This window comes from Musca vetustissima, unplaced genomic scaffold (genome assembly GCF_032173495.1).
Source record: "Musca vetustissima isolate MV318-11 ecotype Yass unplaced genomic scaffold, APGP_CSIRO_Mvet_v1 utg1892, whole genome shotgun sequence".
NCBI lineage: Eukaryota > Metazoa > Arthropoda > Insecta > Diptera > Muscidae > Musca > Musca vetustissima.
Window position 1 is genome coordinate 200449 of NW_026882990.1, and position 21244 is coordinate 221692.

The 21244-nt window shown below is 33.0% G+C and overlaps 2 protein-coding genes across 2 annotated transcripts; one reads left to right on the forward strand and one right to left on the reverse strand.

The window, feature by feature from the left end:
* Window positions 1-443: 443 nt before the first annotated feature.
* On the reverse strand, window positions 444-4994 carry LOC133329718 (antichymotrypsin-2-like). Its single transcript, XM_061538185.1, has 3 exons — window positions 4142-4994; window positions 3938-4079; window positions 444-718 (listed from the first exon to the last, which is right to left on the reverse strand). The coding sequence occupies exons 1-3, from the start codon at window positions 4991-4993 to the stop codon at window positions 444-446; spliced, it is 1269 nt and encodes a 422-aa protein (XP_061394169.1). The 5' UTR covers window position 4994.
* Window positions 4995-14046: 9052 nt separating this feature from the next.
* On the forward strand, window positions 14047-19864 carry LOC133329722 (serine protease inhibitor 42Dd). The gene is made up of 4 exons (XM_061538188.1): window positions 14047-14071; window positions 18552-19468; window positions 19533-19677; window positions 19740-19864. The coding sequence occupies exons 1-4, from the start codon at window positions 14047-14049 to the stop codon at window positions 19862-19864; spliced, it is 1212 nt and encodes a 403-aa protein (XP_061394172.1).
* Window positions 19865-21244: the final 1380 nt, after the last annotated feature.

The window sequence follows — 21244 nt, forward strand, 5'->3', positions numbered from 1 at the left end:
ACGCTTTTTAACTTGTTAAGTAGTTTAATGGTCCTAGACGCATTCTTCAACCGACCGAAATTTTATTGTTATTTTCCGCAGAGGATACAAATCTTCCTGGATTCATGTTTTTGTCATAGCACTTATAAAATAGTCTCGACCGTCTTGAAGAAATCTATATGTCAATTATCATTGAGTGATAGATTTTATCTTTATGGCCAGAATAAACATACATATTTTTTAAAATTTACATTCATAGCGGAAAAACGCGGCGAAAAAATAAATATAAATAATTAACATATACTACATGAAATATTAAAATATATTACAAATTATCTTACCGTTACTTTAGAATTTTTTTACAAACAGAAACAAAATTATTATTGGTAAGAATTTCCTTTCATACTATTAATCTATTTAGTTGCCAAATATATTTATATAAACAAATATATGTACGTTTGTATTTATAATTCATCACTAAGTCTATTTGTATTTAAATCTGGTGATGGTGCGGTTGTAATCGCTTCAGCCACGGCGATTCGATATGAACCCATGAATAATGGTATATTTATTGTTGTTGCATTCGATGATTCCGTTTCAGAATCAGATAATGGTGATGATGGTGCGGACGTTACAGTTGTTGTTTTATGATTCAATTGATATATAAATGGATGGTCAACGTTGAATTCTTTTGGTTCGTCAAAGTCGACTATGCCGCGTTTCTTTCGTATTAACATGCCTAAACGAAAACACATACATACATATACACACAGAGATACACACACACAGAAACATAAAGCATAGGTTAGAAAAAATGTAATATTATGAATTTACGTATATAGAAAATAAATAGGATGGAAATGATATAGAAATGGAAATGGGGTAAAGTGAAAGAGGAAGGGGATTTTTTTTGGAAAAATGGTGTGAAATATTAGAGTTAGTAAAAGTTTATAATTAATTCCTTCGGTTAAAATGTCAGGTTCGACTGATGGTAAAATCTGTAATTTATGCTGAAGATTTTTTTAAGAATTTTTGGATTTTTTTAGGATTTCAAGGTGAGGATTGTTTAAGGAGAATTGAAGTCTGGAATATTTAGGTGTTTTAGAGCTCCAGGGCGAGTAATTTCTAAGGAGGATTTTTGAGGCTTCAGGTCATGGATTTTAAAAGAATATTTTAGGATTTTAAAGAAGGTTTAAGGGCATAAATATGATTTTTTTGAAAAATGGTGTGAAATATTAGAGTTAGTAAAAGTTTTTAATTAATTCCTTCGGTTAAAATGTTAGGTTCGACTGATGGTAAAATTTATGCTAAAGATTTTTTTTAGGAATTTTTGGATATTTTTTAGGATTTCAAAGTGAGGACTGTTTAAGGAGGATTGAAGTCTGGGATTTTTAGGGGTTTTAGAGCTCCATGGCGAGTAATTTCTAAGGAGAATTTTTGAGGCTTCAGGTCATGGATTTTAAAAAAATATTTTAGGATTTTTAAGAAGGCTTAAGGGCATAAATATGACTGTACATGCTATAAGGGTGTGGATTTTTAGAGGTTATTTTAAAGAATTTTTAAGTCACGAAGGCGCCGATTTTTAATGCTACTAAGGTGAGGATTTTGAAAGAATTTTTGATGATACTAAGGCGGGGATTTTTAAATAATTTTTGATGCCTTCAGGGCCAGGAGTTTTTAAAGAATTGTTGATGCCTTCAAGGCGAGGATTTTTTTTAAGAATTTTTAATGCCTCCAGGGCGAGTATTAAAGAATTGTTGATGCCTTCAGGGCTTGGAATTTTAAACAATTCTTGATGACTTCAGGGTGTGGATTTTTTTAAAGACTTTTTGATGCCTTTTGTGTGCCGATTTAAAAAAAGAATGTTTGATGCCTTCAGGGCGAGGATTAAAGAATTGTTGATGCCTTCTGGGCGTACGTTTATTAAACAATTGTTGATGCCTTCAAGGCGTGGATTTTTTAAACAATTCTTGATGCCTTCAGGGTGTGGATTTTTTTTAAAGAATTGTTGATGCCTTCTGTGTGCCGAAGAATTTTTGATTTGATTTTCCAAAAAGTTTTGTTGCCTTCAGGATGTGGATTTTCAAAGAACTTTTGAACCCTTCAGAGTTTGGATTTTTTTAGAAGTTTTGAAGCCATCAAGGCGTAGTTTTTTTAAAGAATTTTTACGTAGATGTTTTAATAAATTGTAAAATAATTTTTGGAAAATATTTAACACCATCAAGGCCTGTAATGATTGTTTTATAACATATTTTATTTATACCCTTCACCACACTGTGGTATATTATGTCTTTGTGCATGTGTTTGTAACAGGCAAAAGGAATCGAGACAGACCCATGGTTCCTTTTGAGACTATACATAGAATCGCTTTCTGAGTCGATTTACGCATGTCCGTCCGTCTGTTCGTCCGTCAGTCCATGTAGTTTTGTGAACAAAGTACAGGTTGCATTTAAGATCCGATTTGAATGAAATTTGGGTCAATTCACTTATTTGGCCCAAGGACGAACCCTATTGAAATTGAAGAAAATCGGTTTCGTACGATTTTTTGTGAATGATACACCAAACTTCCAATATTTGTCCCAAGGACGAATTCTATTGAAATTGGTGAAAATCGGTTCAGATTTAGATATAGCTCGCATATATAGTTTCGTCCGATTGTTTTGTGAATGATACACCAAACTCCCAATATTTGTCCAATTAGGACAAACTTTTTACAAAGTTCTTAATTGGGTCTAGACTGATGTCTGCAAAGTTTTTTTAAAATCGGGTCAAATTTAGATATAGCTCCCATATATAGTTACGTCCGATTTTTTTTTGTGGATGATGCACCAAACTACGATTAGGACAAAATTTTGCACAGAGTTCTTACTTGGGTCTAGACTGATGTCTGCAAAGTTTTGTTAAAATTGGTTCAAATTTAGATATAACTCCCATTTATAGTTACGCCCGATTTTTTTGTGAATGATGCACCAAACTACCAATAATTGTTCGATTGAGACAAACTTTTGCACAGAGTTCTGTATTCGGTTCATACGGATGTCTGCGCGGTTTTGTTAAAATCGGTTCATATTTAGATATAGTTCCCATACATATTTACGTCCGATTTTTTGGTGAATAATGCACCAAACTACCAATATTTTCCGATTGAGACAACATTTTGCACAGAGTCCCATACATATTTTCGTCCGAATTCCATAATTTTCCATAGCGAATGCAATTCAGGAAAAACTGATGTGTAATTAGGTTTTTTGAAATCTGTTCAGAGTTCTATATAGGTCTTATATATATTTTCGTTCGATTTTATATAAATGGTGTACCGAAGAGCCCATGTTTGTTCGATTTACACGAAATTTGGCAGAGGGTATTGAATTGAATATAAAGTTCTAAAAAAGGCAACGTTGCTCAATTAGGCCCCTGTGTTTATATATAGCTCCCACATATACTTTTACTCAATTTCATTCAAATGGTACAACAATGAATCCAAATCAGCCCGTTTGACATGCAATTTTTACTGATTTCGGAATGATATGTATGTGGTTTTTTTCAATTGATTCAAATATCTATCTAGTTAGCACATTTAATTTCGTCCGATTCCATCTCAATGGTCCTCCAAAAAGTCTATGTGTGTTCTATGTACAGGATATTGTATATATTAACGTCTCTTGTATGTACCCAAAGTGGTGAAGGGTATCATATAGTCGGCCCCCTCCGACTTTTGAACTTTCATTGCTGGTTTTTTTAAGTTTTTCAAAATTCTTGTTTATTATCGGTTACCCCTTTTGACGAATTTTTTAAATATCTTGTTACGTTTTTTTTAATTTTAAAAATTAATTATATACCATAGTCTACCATAAATTGTTTATTATTTTAAAGCGTTAGTATTATGAATTGATGGTATGGACAAAAGACAGATGTAGAAAATAAATTTTCCCAATATTAAATGAAATTGACAACATACCTGTAGCAGCGGCAGCTTCAGTACCCTTTTCATTCACCTCAATGAAAGCCTTATGAATGACCTTGGAAACAGCCAGTTGTTCAGGGGAATTCAACATTTTGCTAAAGTCAGCTTCATGAGAGAACATGCGACCCATGCCAATCTGTAAAGAAAAACCAAAAACACTTTATCCACCTTTCTTTCCCAAATAAATTCTTCACTTACACTCTTCAAAACATCACTTAATTCCATTTCAAATTCAGCCTTGAATTTCGGCAAATCCACATTAACCTTATACGAACTCATTTTACTGGTCAAATCATGCAGCGAAACTGTTTTCAATTTTTCCTCCAAATCGACAAGGCCCGTTCGAGAATTTGGCAAAATAATTAACATCGAAAGATCAGAATTTTTATAGGGCAATTCCAATGCTTTGGCATCCAATTCGGGAAATTCTCCATAACGGAAACGTTCGCTGATGTGCATCATTGGTACCTTAACACTATTGGTTTCATCCAAATAGAAATCTTTCTCCTTAGTGGCATATTCGGGGAATGGATGAACCCATTCGCCTTTGAAGTGGATAGCATTTACCAATACCAAGCGGGTATCGGCATTGAGTACACTAGGCGGGACAAGATCTTTAATTAAATTATTTGTCTTCGACTCCACCCAGGAGTTAATCGTCTTGGCAGCCACTTGATTTTGTCCAAAATCAATATTATCCACAGCCGAAAAGAATTTCTTTGTTAGCAGTTCATTGAATTTTTCCTTGATTTCGTAGTTTTTCATCACGTAAATTTTATTGGCAATTTTCAGAATATTACTATTTTCATATTGTGCCAATATGGTGTGATAGTTATTGGCCAAGGATTCTTCGTTTTGTACAGTTAAATCCATACCCTTGTCCATTTCAATGGCTGTATCTCCGGCAGCTCCCATGCGAGCCATGGCGATACATGTTTGTATTGAAAACGGAGAGAAAACGACATTCTTCTTGGCATTAGCTTTGGCAACTTCGGTGAAAAGTTTAACACCAAATGTTTCCAAACTTTGAGAGAATTCTACGTTAGCCATATTTTTCTTCTTACGTCCTTCTACGGCGGAGGGTGAAGAGAGGATACACAGTAGAACAGCAACGCTGAGTAAAACAGGGAGATTGACTGCAATATATTAGAAAGAAATAGAATAATAATTAATATTCCAAGATAACTATTGAATAAATATTGTCTATTTATAGCTTGAGGCTACGTTCTTTATTAATAAATTGGAATTTATAAAAATTGACGAAACACAGATATATTAAATATTTCTTCTTTAAAACCATGTCTTGGATTTTGAAGGCCCCAAAGGGTGGGACCTTAAAAGGCGTGGGTTTTCCAAAAATGTTTTAAAGCCATCAAGGCGTATATTTTTTTAAGAAAATGTTGAAGCCATCAAGGCGTGAATTTTTTTAAGAAAATTTTGAATCCATTAAGGCTTGGTTGATGGGGGTTCCCCCCGTAAGGAATTTTTGAAGCCATAAAGGTGTGTATTTTTAACAAATTTTTCATTTAATAAATTTGTGAAGCCATCAAGGCGTGTATTTTAAGGAAATTGGCGTTGTTTTTTTTTTTTTGATTTTTTAAAATTAATAAATTAAATGAAATAGATTTTTTTGTTTTGTTTTTTTTATTAATTAATAATTTTTAAAACTATCCAATGTTCCTCGCAATGGAACATCCAAAATGTTTATTGTTCCATTGCGAGGATATTTTACGATTTCAATGTTAGGCTTTTATGGTTCCAATGCGAGGATTTTAAGGGTGTTGATGTTTTGAGGTTACAGGGAAAAGATTTCTTAAAAGGGGTTCAAGGATTTCAATGTTAGAAATTGAAAAAATTTGTAATTTCAGGGCCCGAATTTTTTAAAATAGTGTTTAGGAATAAGCATGTCATGGCGGGTCAAATGGACCCTTACTTTTGTATGAAAAAAATGTATATGAATGAAAAATGTATGAATATGAAAAAAAGAAGGACATAGACCCGATAAATTGATAGTATATCCAAGAGGAGTGGCTGACCTTTAAATTTATAGGGAGTTACACTTACATATTTACAGGTGATTATGTTTCATGACACATTACCACACTGAAATATAGCGCGCTAGATTTTAAATTTTTTCAGGAATGGTCAAGGACAACACCTATAATTTTCGGTGATGATCAGATAATAATTTTGGGATGAATTGGACCAAAAACTTAATTTTTGTGTTTTTTTTCGAGTCGATCTATAGGCCACAATTGAAAGTCGAACACAAACCACCGTGAAGGCAATCTGGACAAATAATTAGAAGGGCTGTACTGAATATTAGTAATATTTGGAATATATATATATATATATATATATATATTCCCTGGTAGTTGTGTAGGGTATCGTATGGTCTTCCCCGTCCGACTATACTGCTCCGCTCACTGGTTTTGTATAAATTTTTCAAAGGTCACAGGTTTGGATTATTTTAGGATTCAAATGAGTTTCAAAGGAAGGCTTTTTAAAGGGATGTTTAGGTTGCCTGATCCACATTTGTTTTTTGGGTTCAGTTCAGTTAAGTTTTTATTTAAATACCCTTTTTAATGAATTTTAGTAAATTATATTCAAAGTAGAGGATTTTTAATGATTATTTGGAATCTTTTAAAGATTTTTTATTTCAATGTTAAAGCTACCTTCAAACAGAAACCTATATTGAAACCAGTAAGGAAAGTAGTAAAGTCGGACGGGGCCGACTATATGATACCCTTCACCACTTTTGGTATATTCAACAGATGAATCCTGACATACGTCGCATTTTTAAAAGACCAGTAAAATGAAATTGGATCCATAAACATGTAATTCTGCAACCTATACTAATTTTTTTTCATTTGATCAGATATAGAGTTGCTGTTATGTACATCAATTTTAGGCAAATATCAATCGGACACCTGTTGATTATTTGGATAAATATATGACAAACATGAGGAGTTTGGTGCACCTATATCTAAATCTGAACCGATTTCAACAAGACTTGCCAGTGATTAATTTATATTAACTACAGTTCATTGTACAAAATTGTGTGGCAATCGGACACACTTTGGGTTTTTAGTGCACAATTTACATAAAATCGGAAGAAAAACTATATAGGACCTTTATCTACATCTGAACCGATTTCCACGAAACGTAAACACATCACTCTAAACTTTATTCAGTACGCTATGCCAAATTTCATGCAAATCGAAAGATATATAGGGACTTTGGTAAACCGTTACCTTAAATCGGACGAAAGTATATATGGGAGCTATATCTAAATCTGGACAGATTTGCAGGAAATTTAACACACATCATTCTAGACCAAATTCATTATGCTGTGCCAAATTTCGTGCAAATCAAAAGATATATAGGGACATTCATGCACCATTGACAATAAATCGGAGAAAATATATACGGGAGCTATATCTAAATCTAAACCGATTTTCACGAAACTTATCACACATTATTCAAGCCTTACTTCAGTACTCTTTGCCAAATTTCGTGTAAATCGAAAGATATATAGGGACTTTGGTGTACCATTTACATTAAATCGCACGAAAATATACATGGGAGCTATATCTAAATCTGAACAGATTTTCGGGAAACTTAACACACAACATATAGACCTATATCATTACGCTGTGCAAATCGAAAGATATTTAGGGACATTTTTCTCCAATTTCAATAGGGTTCGTCCTTGGGCCAAATAAGTGACCTATGCCAATTTTCGTCCAATTCGGATCATAAATGCGACCTGCACTTTGTTTACAATTTAACATGGACAGACGGACAGACGGACATGTATAAATCGACTTAGAAAGTGATTCTATGCATATTCACAAAAGGAACCATGTGTCTAACTCGTTTCCTTTTGCCTGTTACAAAAATATGCACAAAGACATAATACCCCGTACCACAGTGTGGTGAAGGGTATAAATAGCCGAAGTGGTACATATGCGAGGTACCTCATACACAGTGTGTGCATTTGCATTTTATTCCTCAGAAGATAATCCAATTATTAACACATTTTCACCACCGCGAAATTTACACATAATGTTCGAAATAGATACACATTTTTATGCAAAACAATATGATTATGACTCGACGTTTTCTTATATTTTATTAGCACATCTTTCAGTCATTTGATTTGAAATCCATAGACCACATTTTTCGTTGTGTTCTATTTCGTATTCTATGAAAAAAAACATTTCAATTCTGGATTAGTATCACTATCACTTTAAATATTTTACACCAACAAAACTGAGGTTGAAAAGATTATTCGTCACATACGTAGCTTATATTTTAATAAAAAAAAAAAAATAAAAATTAATATTGCACTTTTAAAAATATTTTACAAACACACTTATTTTTTGTCGTTTTCATTTACCTGCCATGATTGTTATAATTTATTTATTTATATTAATTTTTTATATATTATACAAATTTTGTATTTTTTCACTTTATATGTGACGATATTTCAATGTCGTGTATTTCATATACTGATCATTTCCAAACTAAAGATCAGTATATTCTTATTTCTTGATTATAGCTTGGTTCTTTATCAGTAAAACAAAACAGCCACACTACGTGCTCTCAATATGAAATTTAAATAAAATTGTCACGAGATAGAGTTTATATACCATTTAATATTGATCCGCACATAGCTATAATTTTCTGAAGGAACTGTGAGTAAAGAAAATAAACGTATAAGAGAAATCATGCAGAATAAAATTAAAAATAAAATCTAGCCCCCATACAATGATAACTATCAATTTAGATATCGAATTTGAGTTACATCGGTCATTAATTATAATCCTTAATTATAGTTATATTGTTATCAATATTGGTCGCTTTTATCGCTTTAAGTGTAACCTCATAACCTTGCCCTTAATATTGCAGTGTTTTGAGGATTTTATACGCAAGTCCCACCCTAAAATGCGTTATCAATATCGATGCACGTTTTGGGGTTTTGAAATTTTCGGAAAAATTTCCATTAAAAATTACTGACATTTTTATCGGAGGTACTTTATAGTTTACAACAATCGTTTGGAAAAAATGTCGGTATAGCTCCACTTTTTTAAAATATTTCATATATTTTCATTTCAAGTAACTGTCAGTATACGTATGGTAGAGGGTTTCAAAAGTTCGGCACGGCCGAAATTAACGCTTTTTATACCTTTCACCACACTGTGGTACATGGTATTATGTATTTGTGCATATGTTTGTGACAGGCAAAAGGAAACGAGAAAGACCTAGAGTTCCTGTTGAGAATATGCATAGAATCACTTTCTGAGTCGATTTATGCATATCCGTCCGTCTGTCTGTCTGTCCATGTTAAATGTAAAAAAGTACAGGTCGCATTTGGCTGAAATTTGGCACAGCTCATTCATTTGGCCCAAGGACGAACCCTATTTAAATTGGGAAAAATCGGTTTAGATTTAGATATAGCTCCCATATATATTTTCGTCCGATTTATGTAAATGAGGTGCCAAAGTCCCTGTATAAATTTCGATTTCTACGAAATTTGGTATGGTCTACTGAATTGAGTCCAGGATGATGTGTGTAAAATTTCCTGAAAATCGATTCAGATTTAGATATAGCTCCCATATATAGTTTCGACCGATAATATATGAAAATCCTTCGATTTGGCATAGCGAATTTTTGGCATAGCATACTGAATTGAGTTTAAAATGGTGTGTCTTAAGTTTCGGGAAAATCGGTTCATATTTAAATATAGTTCTCATATATATTTTCGTTCGATTTAAACAAATTAAATCTAGAATAACCTATATTGGATTAATGTGTGCATATGTTGATATATACGCTTTATATTATCGTGTGAGTTCGTGCAAATATTGCACCAAATAATAGCCGTTTCTCCGACCGAGATATGTTGTGAACAGCACACTATGCTGCAGCATACCAAGTGGTTGCTCATATACGTTCAGATGTACATACAGCTCCCATACACAATTGTGCATGATTTCATACAAATGGTACTCCAAAGAACCCAAGTCCGTTCGATTAACATATGTTTCAGAATTGTATGTGTATAGTTTGTTCAAATATCTATGTAGCCGACACATTTAATATCGTCATTTCTTCAGGATATTGTACATATGAGAATCTCTTGTATTTACCCAAAGTGGTGAAGGGTATCATAAAGTCGGCCCCGTCCGACTTTACTACTTTCCTTACTGGTTTTCAATTATGAATGGACATTTCTCATATACGTGTGTATATGAGTCATAAATAAAAAACAAAAGAATATCGTGTCCAAACCGTATGACCCCATAATTAGGTTATCTTCCACTAAATAGTCCATCAAATTTGACGAACATATTGATGCCGACTTGTTATTATTAAAAAAACTTTTCTAATGTAAACAGAAAAAATCCCCAATATATTTCCGAGAATTTTCAGGCATATCATGAAAACAATACAAATAAAATATACGCACTTTGAATAGTAAATAAAAAAACATTTGACAAAAATAAATTAAAATCTTCGGAAAACAAAGCTATAATAGTATGAAACAAATATTTATAAAAAATCGTGGTTTTTGTTCCGATTCTAATATTTTGTTTAACCATATCAAGTTCATATTTGAGCAATTGGTTTTACAGAAACCTGTTAAACTAGAACCTAAATACCACAAAATAGAGGACACTGACATTATTAGTAACAAAAGGATATGTGTGATGCAACCAGTATTCTTATAGCCATTCCCTACCACAATTATACGTTCTCACTCAAAATACATTAGTAACTCTCAAGAGCGAATAATGTGCTCATTTAAAAAACCAAGTATTTTTTCTTGCCTGCACAATGGGAGGGACTTGATAAAAGAGTGAATTTATAAAGTTTTATATCAACCATATGGGTTTATTTAATGAATGTGTGGATTCCGAAAAAATATATTTATGGATCTCTAAGAGTGTATTTTTACCCTTGACCATACTGTGGTGCATATATTTGTAACAGGCAAACGGAAACGAGATAGACCCATGGTTCCTTTTGAGAATATACATAGAATCACTTTCGGAGTCGATTTATGAATGTCCATGTTAAATTGTAAATAAAGTACAGCATGCAATTATGATCAGCAGGATGAACAGGACGAATTTTATTCAAATTGTGAGAAAATCTATTCAGATTTAGTACAGCTCCTATATATATTTTCGTCCGATTTTGTATAATTTGTACACAAAACTAATAAGGTTTGTCCGATTGCGACAAAATTTTACATAGCGTACTGACGTATGTACGGAGTCGGATACAAAAGTCCCTATATATCTTTCGATTTGCACGAAATTTGGTATAACGTAGTGAATTAAGTCTAGAATGATGTGTGCTTTAGTGAAAATCGGTTGCGATTTAGGTATAACTCCCGTATATATATATATATATATATTCATCCGATTTTGGTATATATCTGTCTGTCGGCAACAACGACTGGTATTTTTTAATTGTTCTGTCTATTTTTATACCCTTCACCACACTGTGATACAGGCTATTATGTCTTTGTGCATATTTTTGTAACAGGCAAAATGAATCGAGATAGATCCATGGTTCCTTTTGAGAATATGAATAGAATCACTTTCTGAGTCGATTTTTATGTCCGTCTTTCCGTCCGTCCATGTCTTATATATATATAGTTTAGCCCGATTTTAGGTAAATGTGTATCAATGTCCCAGAAAATCATTAGATTTGCACGAATTTTGGCATAAATCTAGAATACCGTGTGCTAAGTTTCATGAAAATCGGTTTAGATTTAGATATAGCTCCCATATATAGGTTCGGCCGATTTTAGGTAAATGTTGCATCAAAGTCCCTGCAAATATTTTAATTTGCACGAATTTTGGCATAGCGTACTAAATTAAGTCTAGAATGATGCGTGCAAAGTTTAGTGAAGATCGGTTCAGATTTAGGTATAGCTCCCATATATAGTTTCGTCCTATTTTAAGTAAATGGTGGACCAAGTTCCTGAAAATCATTAGATTTGCACGAATTTTCACATAGCATACTGAATTAAGTCTAGAAAGATGTGTGTTAAATTTCGTGAAAATCGGTTCAGAGTTAGATATAGCTCTCATATATGGACGCCTGCGAACCATAGTATGCTAAGTCGACCTAGTATGTTTTAAAGTTCTTTACGTTTTTAAATTCTCTGAAATTTTGGTAATCATCGGCCAATCCAAACCACAGTTATAAGCAAAAATGTACTTAGCATGGCACGTAAGATTAAAGAAACTTCCATACTTTGAGAGCTTCTGCTGAAAAACTCACTTTTCAGACTTAGCATACTATTCTTCGGAGGCGTCGATATATTGTCGTTCGATTTTATGTAAATGGTGCATCAAACTCCTAATGATAGCTTATATATATTTCTAATAGGTGTCCAATGGAGATTAAATTTTTAACACCGAATTTTTAACCACAAATGTGTCCCATGGTCCAAATCTGCCCAAATGAAATTAAATTAATCATAGGTTGCAGAAAGACATGAGTATGTTCCTTCGAGGGAACATGGAGATACAATTGTAAGAATACATATGTTGAATATACCCAAAGTGGTGAAGGGTATCATATAGTCGGCCCAGTCCGACTTTACTACTTTCCTTACTGGTTTTCTTTAAAACTCGCTTATTTTTGTGTATTCTTGTCATGAGATGCATGCAAATTCTCGGAAATATATGGGGGATTTTTTTTAATTTCCATCTTAACAATAAATAAAAAATTACCTTAAATATATTCATCAAATTTGATGGACTATTTTGTGAAAGATAACCTAATTATGGGGTCATGAGATTTGGACACAAGATTCAAATTGTCAAGATTTTCAATGGGCTGGTAAACGAATACCGATGCTTGTTAGGGCTTGTTAAGAGTTCTTGAGACTTTTACTTGAAGGAGTCCCCTTAAATCCAAAAACAGAATATATTAACATATTTTTTTTTTAAATCTGCGCTAAGCAGGGTCCTTGAAAAATATGTATTTTATTTTTTAATTAACTAAATTTTAAATATTTTTTGAAGAAGGGAATACTATTTTAACCCATTCCCACTTAACTCCCCCTTATTTGTTATTTCTTCACTCAAAATTTGAGTGAAAATACTTGTATCCAAACGATGAGTAATAGCTGAGAAGAGTCACTCTCCAAAATGGGAAAAAATAATAAAAATAAAAACAAAACAATTACGTTAGAAAGATAACAGCGTTAAAAAAACGATGTGAACAGGTAGGTGGTATGCCAGGTAACAAATAAGCTAGATAAAGACCGGGGTGACTGACAGTGGTTATTTTGCCATAGCCCATTCAACAGTTAATAAACGTTAAAGGAATTTGATTTAAACTTTTTCATAAGAAAATTGTTAAAACATTGATTATTTCTAAAATAAATAAAAAAATAATATTAATTTAAAAAAGTGAGTAAATAATATTAAATAATAAATAATATTAATATTAATTTAAAAAAGTGTGAAACGAAAAAATCTGAAAGCACAAAAAAAAACAAAAATAATAATTTAAATTTCCTAAACTGATAATTATTAAATAAAATTCTCTAAACATTATCAAACCTATGTGCTATGTCCAGGGCTTCAAACAAACAACAGCTCACTCACAACTATTTCATGCTCAGAGAAAACGAGTCTTTTGTCAGTCGGAATTTATAGACTCTATCAAGAAGAAATTTGTCTACCAGTTTTGGTATAGGTTTTTTGTTTCGTATAAACTCAATGCATCCGGACAATTGAGATTCCATGTATAAAACCATGAAGCACTGTCATTTACAGCGATCAGTCTATAGACGATTGTTGAAGACAATCGAACAACGAACAAACAAAAAACAGATAAGCGCACAAACAATGACACTGGTCGTCCATTGAATGAGTGCCGCCGAACAAAAATAAAATTTGAGTAAAAAACAAAACAAAAAAAAACTTCTAAAAATATTTACTATCAATTCATTGATAAGACGATAGTAGAAAATATCAATAAGCAAAACAATAACAAAAAAAAAAACTCAGCCGGCAAGAAAAGTGAAAAAAGAAAACAAACTATAAAAACATAAACAGAAAAAAACAATGGCTTCATTACTCATCCGAACAGGTGAAGTACCCAACCAAACCTAATTAATAAATTCATATTCTGTTGTTGTTGTTGTGGGTTTTTTTGTATTTATTTAAATTAGCTATTAAAAGTGCTTACTGTGAATCGATCTACTGTGAAGTACCCAACCAAACCTAATTAATAAATTCATATTCTGTTGTTGTTGTTGTGGGTTTTTTTGTATTTATTTAAATTAGCTATTAAAAGTGCTTACTGTGAATCGATCTACTGTCAAATTGATAAGCTAACATGCGAATTCACTTAAATGAATTACCAAAGTAGCCACAATTTAACAAATGTATTACCCCCTCACGTTTAACAAACTATTTTTTGGACGTTTGAAGGTCCCTGTGTTGAGGAAGTGCGTTTCGGTTTTAACATCGATATGAGTGACAAAATTATTAATAATCATACCAGTATAAATATAAGCCGGTCGGAGGCTAATGTGCTCAAAAAACTTATTATTGACATTAAGTTTATGGCAGATAAAATTGAGCGGGTTTGCAGAAAGTGTAGTGTCAAATTACTGCCACACTCTCGATATGACATAAAAACTAAAATGCGCCTAAGATCTTTAGAATATTTTAAATCCGAAAATACCAGAATATCGATAGGTGAAAATATCTAGTGAGATTTTTTTATGTGCCAATCGGTGTTGCCGACAAATATATATCCTCAGGCTATGGTTTGCGAAGCTCGACGGACTTACTGTCTAGAGCCGATGTGGGATATTTTTTAGTAACTTTATAATTTTACCCCCCTCTACAATAAGCTGAAGTGTATATTAAATTTGTCATTCCGTTCGCAACACCTTGAAATATTTACCGGAGACCAAATAATAAAGTAAATATATTATCGATCAAAAGTTTCAGGGTAACCCCCATATAACGGCACCTTCCAATATTCGTTATTTTTGGAATCTTGGACACGTTTTTTTAAATTGGCTGTAATTTTATATTTTGGGTCTTCATTGTATAACACATCCTTGTACTAAAAACTATTTGGTATAGACCAATAAAAGGTTAGCCACCCAATTTGGTAATCATAATTGTCTCACCTCATTTTCGGTATATTCAAGGTCCTATCATAACATGAGTTTTCTCCCAGGAGCACCATTAATTTTACACATTTTGAGTGCCATCCTCATGGTGGGATATATAAAAAGTTTGGCCGGGTAGAACATCGTTTTAAATAGCTCTTCAGAATTTTGACGATATGTGAATGAAAACCCACATATGATGGACCTATATACTCGATAATTGCGGATTTAATTGGTTACTCAATTCAATGTGAAATCAAAGGATCAGATCGGTTACTCCATTATTTTGTTTTGTAATATTGACCTTATTGTTATGGATAAATAGAATACTATACATGTTCAAAATGTTTGAGTGTGTACCGATGTGTGTCTTCCGTGTGTCTTCCGACATAATTTAGAGTTGTTTAAAACTTGTATTTAAATTTTCTAAATGTATACACTTTGTGGGGGAAGTACTAGAAGGTGTGGATAGATGGGTTGTATTAATCAAACCCATTGTTCATATTTTTTTATAGCCATCATGTATAGTATAGTATATTCCAAATTTCGGATATTTTGAAGTCAGATCACCCTTTTCAATCAAAGCGGCATCATTTTATATTTTTATACCCTTCACCACACTGTGGTACAGGGTATTATGTCTTTGTGCATATGTGTGTAACAGGCAAAAGGAAACGAAATATACACATGGTTCCTTTTGAGAATATACATAGGATCACTTTCTAAGTAGATTTTTACATGTCCGGCTGTCCGTCCGTCTGTGGTCCATGTTAAATTGTAAACAAAGTACAGGGTATTATGTCTTTGTGCATATGTGTGTAACAGGCAAAAGGAAACGAAATATACACATGGTTCCTTTTGTAAATATACATAGGATCACTTTCTAACAGCCTGTTTTTGTAAAATTCCAAACGAACGAATTCGACTGACTTACGACCAAACTCCTTGGTTTTGAAAAATATGTCATTTATTTTTGTTTTGAATCCGAATACCTTTATAAACATAAATAAAGGTTTGGTCGTATGTCACTCGAATTCGTTCGTTTGGAATTTTACAAAAACAGGCTGTAAGTCGATTTTTACATGTCCGTCTGTCTGTCCGTCCGTCCGTCTGTCCATGTTAAATTTAAACAAAGTACAGGTCGCATTTATGATCCTAATTGGATGAAATTTGGCATAGGTCACTTATTTGGCCCCAGGACGAACTCTATTGAAATTGGGAAAAATCGGTTCAGATTTAGATATAGCTCCCATATATACTTTCGTCCGATTTTATGTAAATAGTTGACGAAAGCCCCTATATTTCTTTCGATTTGCACGAAATTAGGTACAGCCCAATAAATTAGGTCTAGAATGAAGTGTGTTAAGATATAGCTACCATATATATTTTCTTCCAATTGTATGTAAATAGTGTGCGAAAGCCCTTACATTTCTTTCGATTTGCACGAAATTTGGCACAGCGTACTCAATTGGGTCTAGAATAATATCTGCTCAGTTTCGTGAAAATCTGTTCAGATTTAGATATAGTCTCCATATATATTTTAGGCCGATTTTATGTAAATAGTGGACGAAAGCCCCTACATTTCTTTCGATTTGGACGAAATTTGGCACAGCGTACTCAATTAAGGGGATCCCCCCATTCTCGGGGTCAAAATTTTTTTAATTTAATTCGATTCTACACTAATTCAAGAATATCTCTACAAAATTTCAAGTGAAAATCTCAAGAATTCTTGAAGATATAGCCGATTTATTGTGTCAGCATCAAGTGACGGCTAAAGGGCTTCTCAAACTTTAAACGCGTTTTTCTCTTTTGCGAATGGCGGGCACGATAACTCAAAAGCTAATAACCCAATCGATTTCAAATTTTTACACGTTTCTCTGTGAGTGTATAGCTATCGTATGAACTAGGATAAAGCCAATCGGTGAAGATCTTCCTAATTTTTTAACTTGGTTTTTGGTCAAAATTTGGCGATTTTTCAAAAATATTTTTTCAAAGGTCCGCCATTTTGTTAATTATAGAGCGAAGACAGACATGTACTCTTTCTAACACCGTTGGAATTTTCGGATTCCAATGATCCAGTGAGGAGTTATCATGCCCGCCATCAAAAATAAGGACGTTTCTTTAATTACAAAAAGCAACAACAAATCAATAACAAAAATTTTTTGTAAATTATGTTTCTTCTTTTTTAAATCTTCAAATATATATGTGCAAAGTTACAAACCTTAACAAGGATTGGTATTGATTTACCAGCCAATTGAAAATCTTGAAAAATAAAAATCGAGAATGGGTGGGGTTCCCTTAAGTCGAGAATGATGTGTTATAAGTTTCGTGAAAATTGGTTCATATATACATTCTTCCGATTTTATGTAAATTGTGCACTAATGACCCAAAGTTTGTCCGATTGACACACAATTTTGTACAATGTACTGTAGTTAATATAAATTAATATGTTGTTGAAATCGGTTCAGATTTAGATATAGCTTCCACATATATATTTTCGTCCGATCTTAGGTAAATGGTGCATCAAACTCCTAATGTTTGTAAGATTACCACAAAATTTCGCAATGTATTAAGTTGAGACTAGAATGACGTTATTGCGTTTTGTTAAATGTGGTGCAGATGCAGACATAGCTTCCATATATATTTCGAACGAGTGTCTGATTGGAATTAAAAATTTAACAGTGCGGCATACCGAATAGTGTGTATCAAGATTGCTTTAAATCGATTAGTCCCATTCTACACAAACGACTCTAAATCTACCCGAATGAAATGAAATTTAGGATAGGTTGAAGAAAGACATATGTATGGATTGATGTTAGTTGGTTCATTTTATGTTTGGATACCTATGTAGAATATACCCAAAGTGGTGAAGGGTATCATATAGTCGGCCCAGTCCGACTTTACCGACTTTACTCGCATGGTCGGTAATCTTGGCACCTGCAAACATAAGTTTATTGTAAAAAATATCATTTCTGGCTACGTCGCTGGTATTTGACATATCGGTAAAAAAAATATTGGTGAGAAAAAAACAAGTATGGTAAACGGTCTTGACGTATTTTCGGCATGTATAAGGTCTTAGTTGAATTTACATATTTGAGGGTGTGTAAAATTAAATAACCGTGGGATTCTACTGATTTGATTGCATGTGATTTGGAATTAAATAATAATCTATATAAAATTCCCCACAAACTTAGATTTTGTGAATTGCTTTCACATGATGGAGGTACACGATTTACTAGAAAATTTTGGGGTTTATAGGGGAAAAGTACCTCACATACAATTAACGAAAGAAGGCCAACAGATGGCACAGGATTTACCCAATTTTTAAACCAAACTGTCTAAAATTCTAGATTTTACGGTATTTTTTTAATATTTAAATATTTATTATTTTTTTGTGGATCATTAAATCGATTTATTAAAATAACTGCCCTCTTTTTACAGCCCTCTTCATTGGCATACTAAGCTGCACTTTTAATTCTATAACAGCTGGAACAATAGCCCCCTCCCAAATGGCAACTCGTAATCTATTCGCAGCTACTCTCTTTTCATTTGTGGCTCCTGATCACCTCAATGATAATGTGGTTTATTCACCAGCTTCGATACAAACATGTTTGGCGCTAGCCTTTGCTGGTGCCGATGGTGATACGGCTCAAGAACTACGTAAAGTGCTATATCTTGGTGAGGGCGATAAACGCCAGGTGGCACAAAATTATGGTGAATTCTTAAAGACCGCCATTAAAAATACCAAGGAAAACGGACCAACTCTTAAAATGGCAAATCGCTTGTATGTCAATGAAAACCTCAAAATTGCTGAAGAATATAATAGAATCGCCAGCGAATATTTAGAGGCCAAAGCTGAAAATGTTGATTTCCAAAAGTCTAATGATGCCATTAAGAAAATCAATACTTGGGTGGAACAAGAAACTGAAAATAAAATAAAAAATCTAATGCAACCAGGATCTGTGGATGCCACAACCACTGCTGTATTGGTGAATGCCATTTATTTCAAGGCGAAATGGTTGAAACCATTCAGTAAATCATCCACAACCAAAATGAACTTTAATGTCAATACAAAACAACAGGTCCAGGTTGATATGATGTTTCAGGATGATAAATTCCAATATGGTGAATTTGATAATTTGGATGCCAAGGTTTTGGAAATGCCCTATGAAAATTCCGATCTCTCTATGTTGATCATATTACCCAACAAAGTTGATGGTTTGGCAAAATTGGAAGAGAAACTAAAGGGTGTTGATCTCAATGAAATATCCTCGAAATTAGAAACCGAAGATGTTGATGTTATGTTACCCAGATTCCGTATTGAATTTGATATTGATTTGAAGGAGCCTCTGAAGAAGGTAATAGAAAATAAAAACATTGAAAATATTATGGAGATTATTCAAAATAGTTTCTTCTTTTCAGATGGGTTTGAATAGCATGTTCTCAGATGCAGCTAACTTTAAGAATTTATTTGCTGATGGCCCCACAGCCCAAAAAGTCTCCGATGTTAAACACAAAGCCTTTTTGGATGTCAATGAAGCTGGTTCCGAGGCAGCTGCTGCAACATGTAAGTTCTCTGATATACAATTATGAATTATTTAAATAATATTTTCACTTTTTTTTTTGTAGATATGAAAATTGTTCTCATGAGCCTGAACATAGATCAAAAGACTTTCAAAGCTGATCATCCGTTCGTATTTGCTATACGCAGTAAAACCGCAGTTTATTTTGCTGGCCATGTTTCCAAGTTCTGAGCTACTTTATTTATAGAATTTGTACTGAAGTATATATTTGTAGTGCATACATAATTTTACAATAAAAATTTGAAAATATATTTTTGATATAAGAATTTAATAAATACCATTTTAAATATATGTTCTCAGGATATACATATATAAATCGGCAATTGCGACAAATAAACTTTCGATGTAGTGAAAACCTGACGGGACGGTTCATAGGGTATACACAAAAAGATATAAATATATTTTGTATATATGCACTATAAGGATTTATGCACTATGTCTCATTCAAATGTTTGTTTTTGACTCCAAATTTTCTTGGTCGATTTCAGACGATTTGGATAACTGCCAAAGAGAGCAATAGATTTGGCCCAAACTTTGCTAACTGTAATATTTTTCCAAACTAAAATCAAATTCGAAGGTGGAGAATATCCTCCTTTTAGTTCCCACTCCCAATATGGGAAAAATTTAGCTGATAAATTTATAAAATCAGGCAGAAGGTTCCGATCCGATTTGAAGTAAACATAGCACATCATGATGGGGCTTATCGGTCAACTACGTCTTGTGCATCCCCCATAAAGTGTCAAAGTTTTGAAAATGTATAAATTCAATATTTAATCAAGTATCTAGGGTTATACCGGAACCAAAAATTTAATCCATTGGTCCACTGTTTATGATAATTCTCCTACATTGTATTAACTTTTACAACAATTTCAAATCCAATATCAAGCGAATCGAGTTTGCGATACCCATTTTTCTTTTGACCAAATCCCTTTCAGGCAGTTTGGAGTCGATTTACAAATGTCCATCTGCCCGAGTAACTAATTTCATTGCAAATTTACACTTCGTAATATTTATACCAAGCCTGAACAAGCTGGAAGTGTACCATCTTGACTTCGGTTCACTCCTTTTTCTATCTAGAATTTATAAATTTAATTTTTTAAATTTAAATTTAATAAAAAACCAGTGAGGAAAGTAGTAAAGTCGGACGGGGCCGACTATACCCTTCACCACTTTGGGTATATTCTACATATGTATCCTAAAAGACGACGCATTTTTAAAGGACCAGTAAAATGAAATTGGATCCATAAACATGTCATTCTGCAACCGATACTAAATTTTTCATTTGGTCAAATATAGAAGCTATATCTTAATCTGAACCGATTTCAGGAAACTTAACACACATCATTCTAGACCTAATTCATTACGCTGTGCCAACTTTCGTGCAAATCGAAAGATATGTAAGCACTTTGGTGCACCATTTACATTTAATAGGACGAAAATATATATGGGAGCTATATCTAAATCTGAACCGATTTTCACGAAACTTAACACACATCATTGTAGGCCTAATTAATTACGCTGTGCCAAATTTCGTGGAAATCGAAAGATACA

Coding starts and splice junctions, on each gene's coding strand:
- LOC133329722 (XM_061538188.1), top strand. CDS start 14,047: ATGGCTTCATTACTCATCCGAACAG. Junction 14,072..18,551: donor TTCATTACTCATCCGAACAG/GTGAAGTACCCA, acceptor CTCTTTTTACAG/CCCTCTTCATTGGCATACTA. Junction 19,469..19,532: donor TGAAGGAGCCTCTGAAGAAG/GTAATAGAAAAT, acceptor TCTTCTTTTCAG/ATGGGTTTGAATAGCATGTT.
- LOC133329718 (XM_061538185.1), bottom strand. CDS start 4,993: ATGGCTAACGTAGAATTCTCTCAAAGTTTGGAAACATTTGGTGTTAAA. Junction 4,080..4,141: donor TAAGTGATGTTTTGAAGAGT/GTAAGTGAAGAA, acceptor TTTTCTTTACAG/ATTGGCATGGGTCGCATGTT. Junction 719..3,937: donor TGAAGCTGCCGCTGCTACAG/GTATGTTGTCAA, acceptor GTTTTCGTTTAG/GCATGTTAATACGAAAGAAA.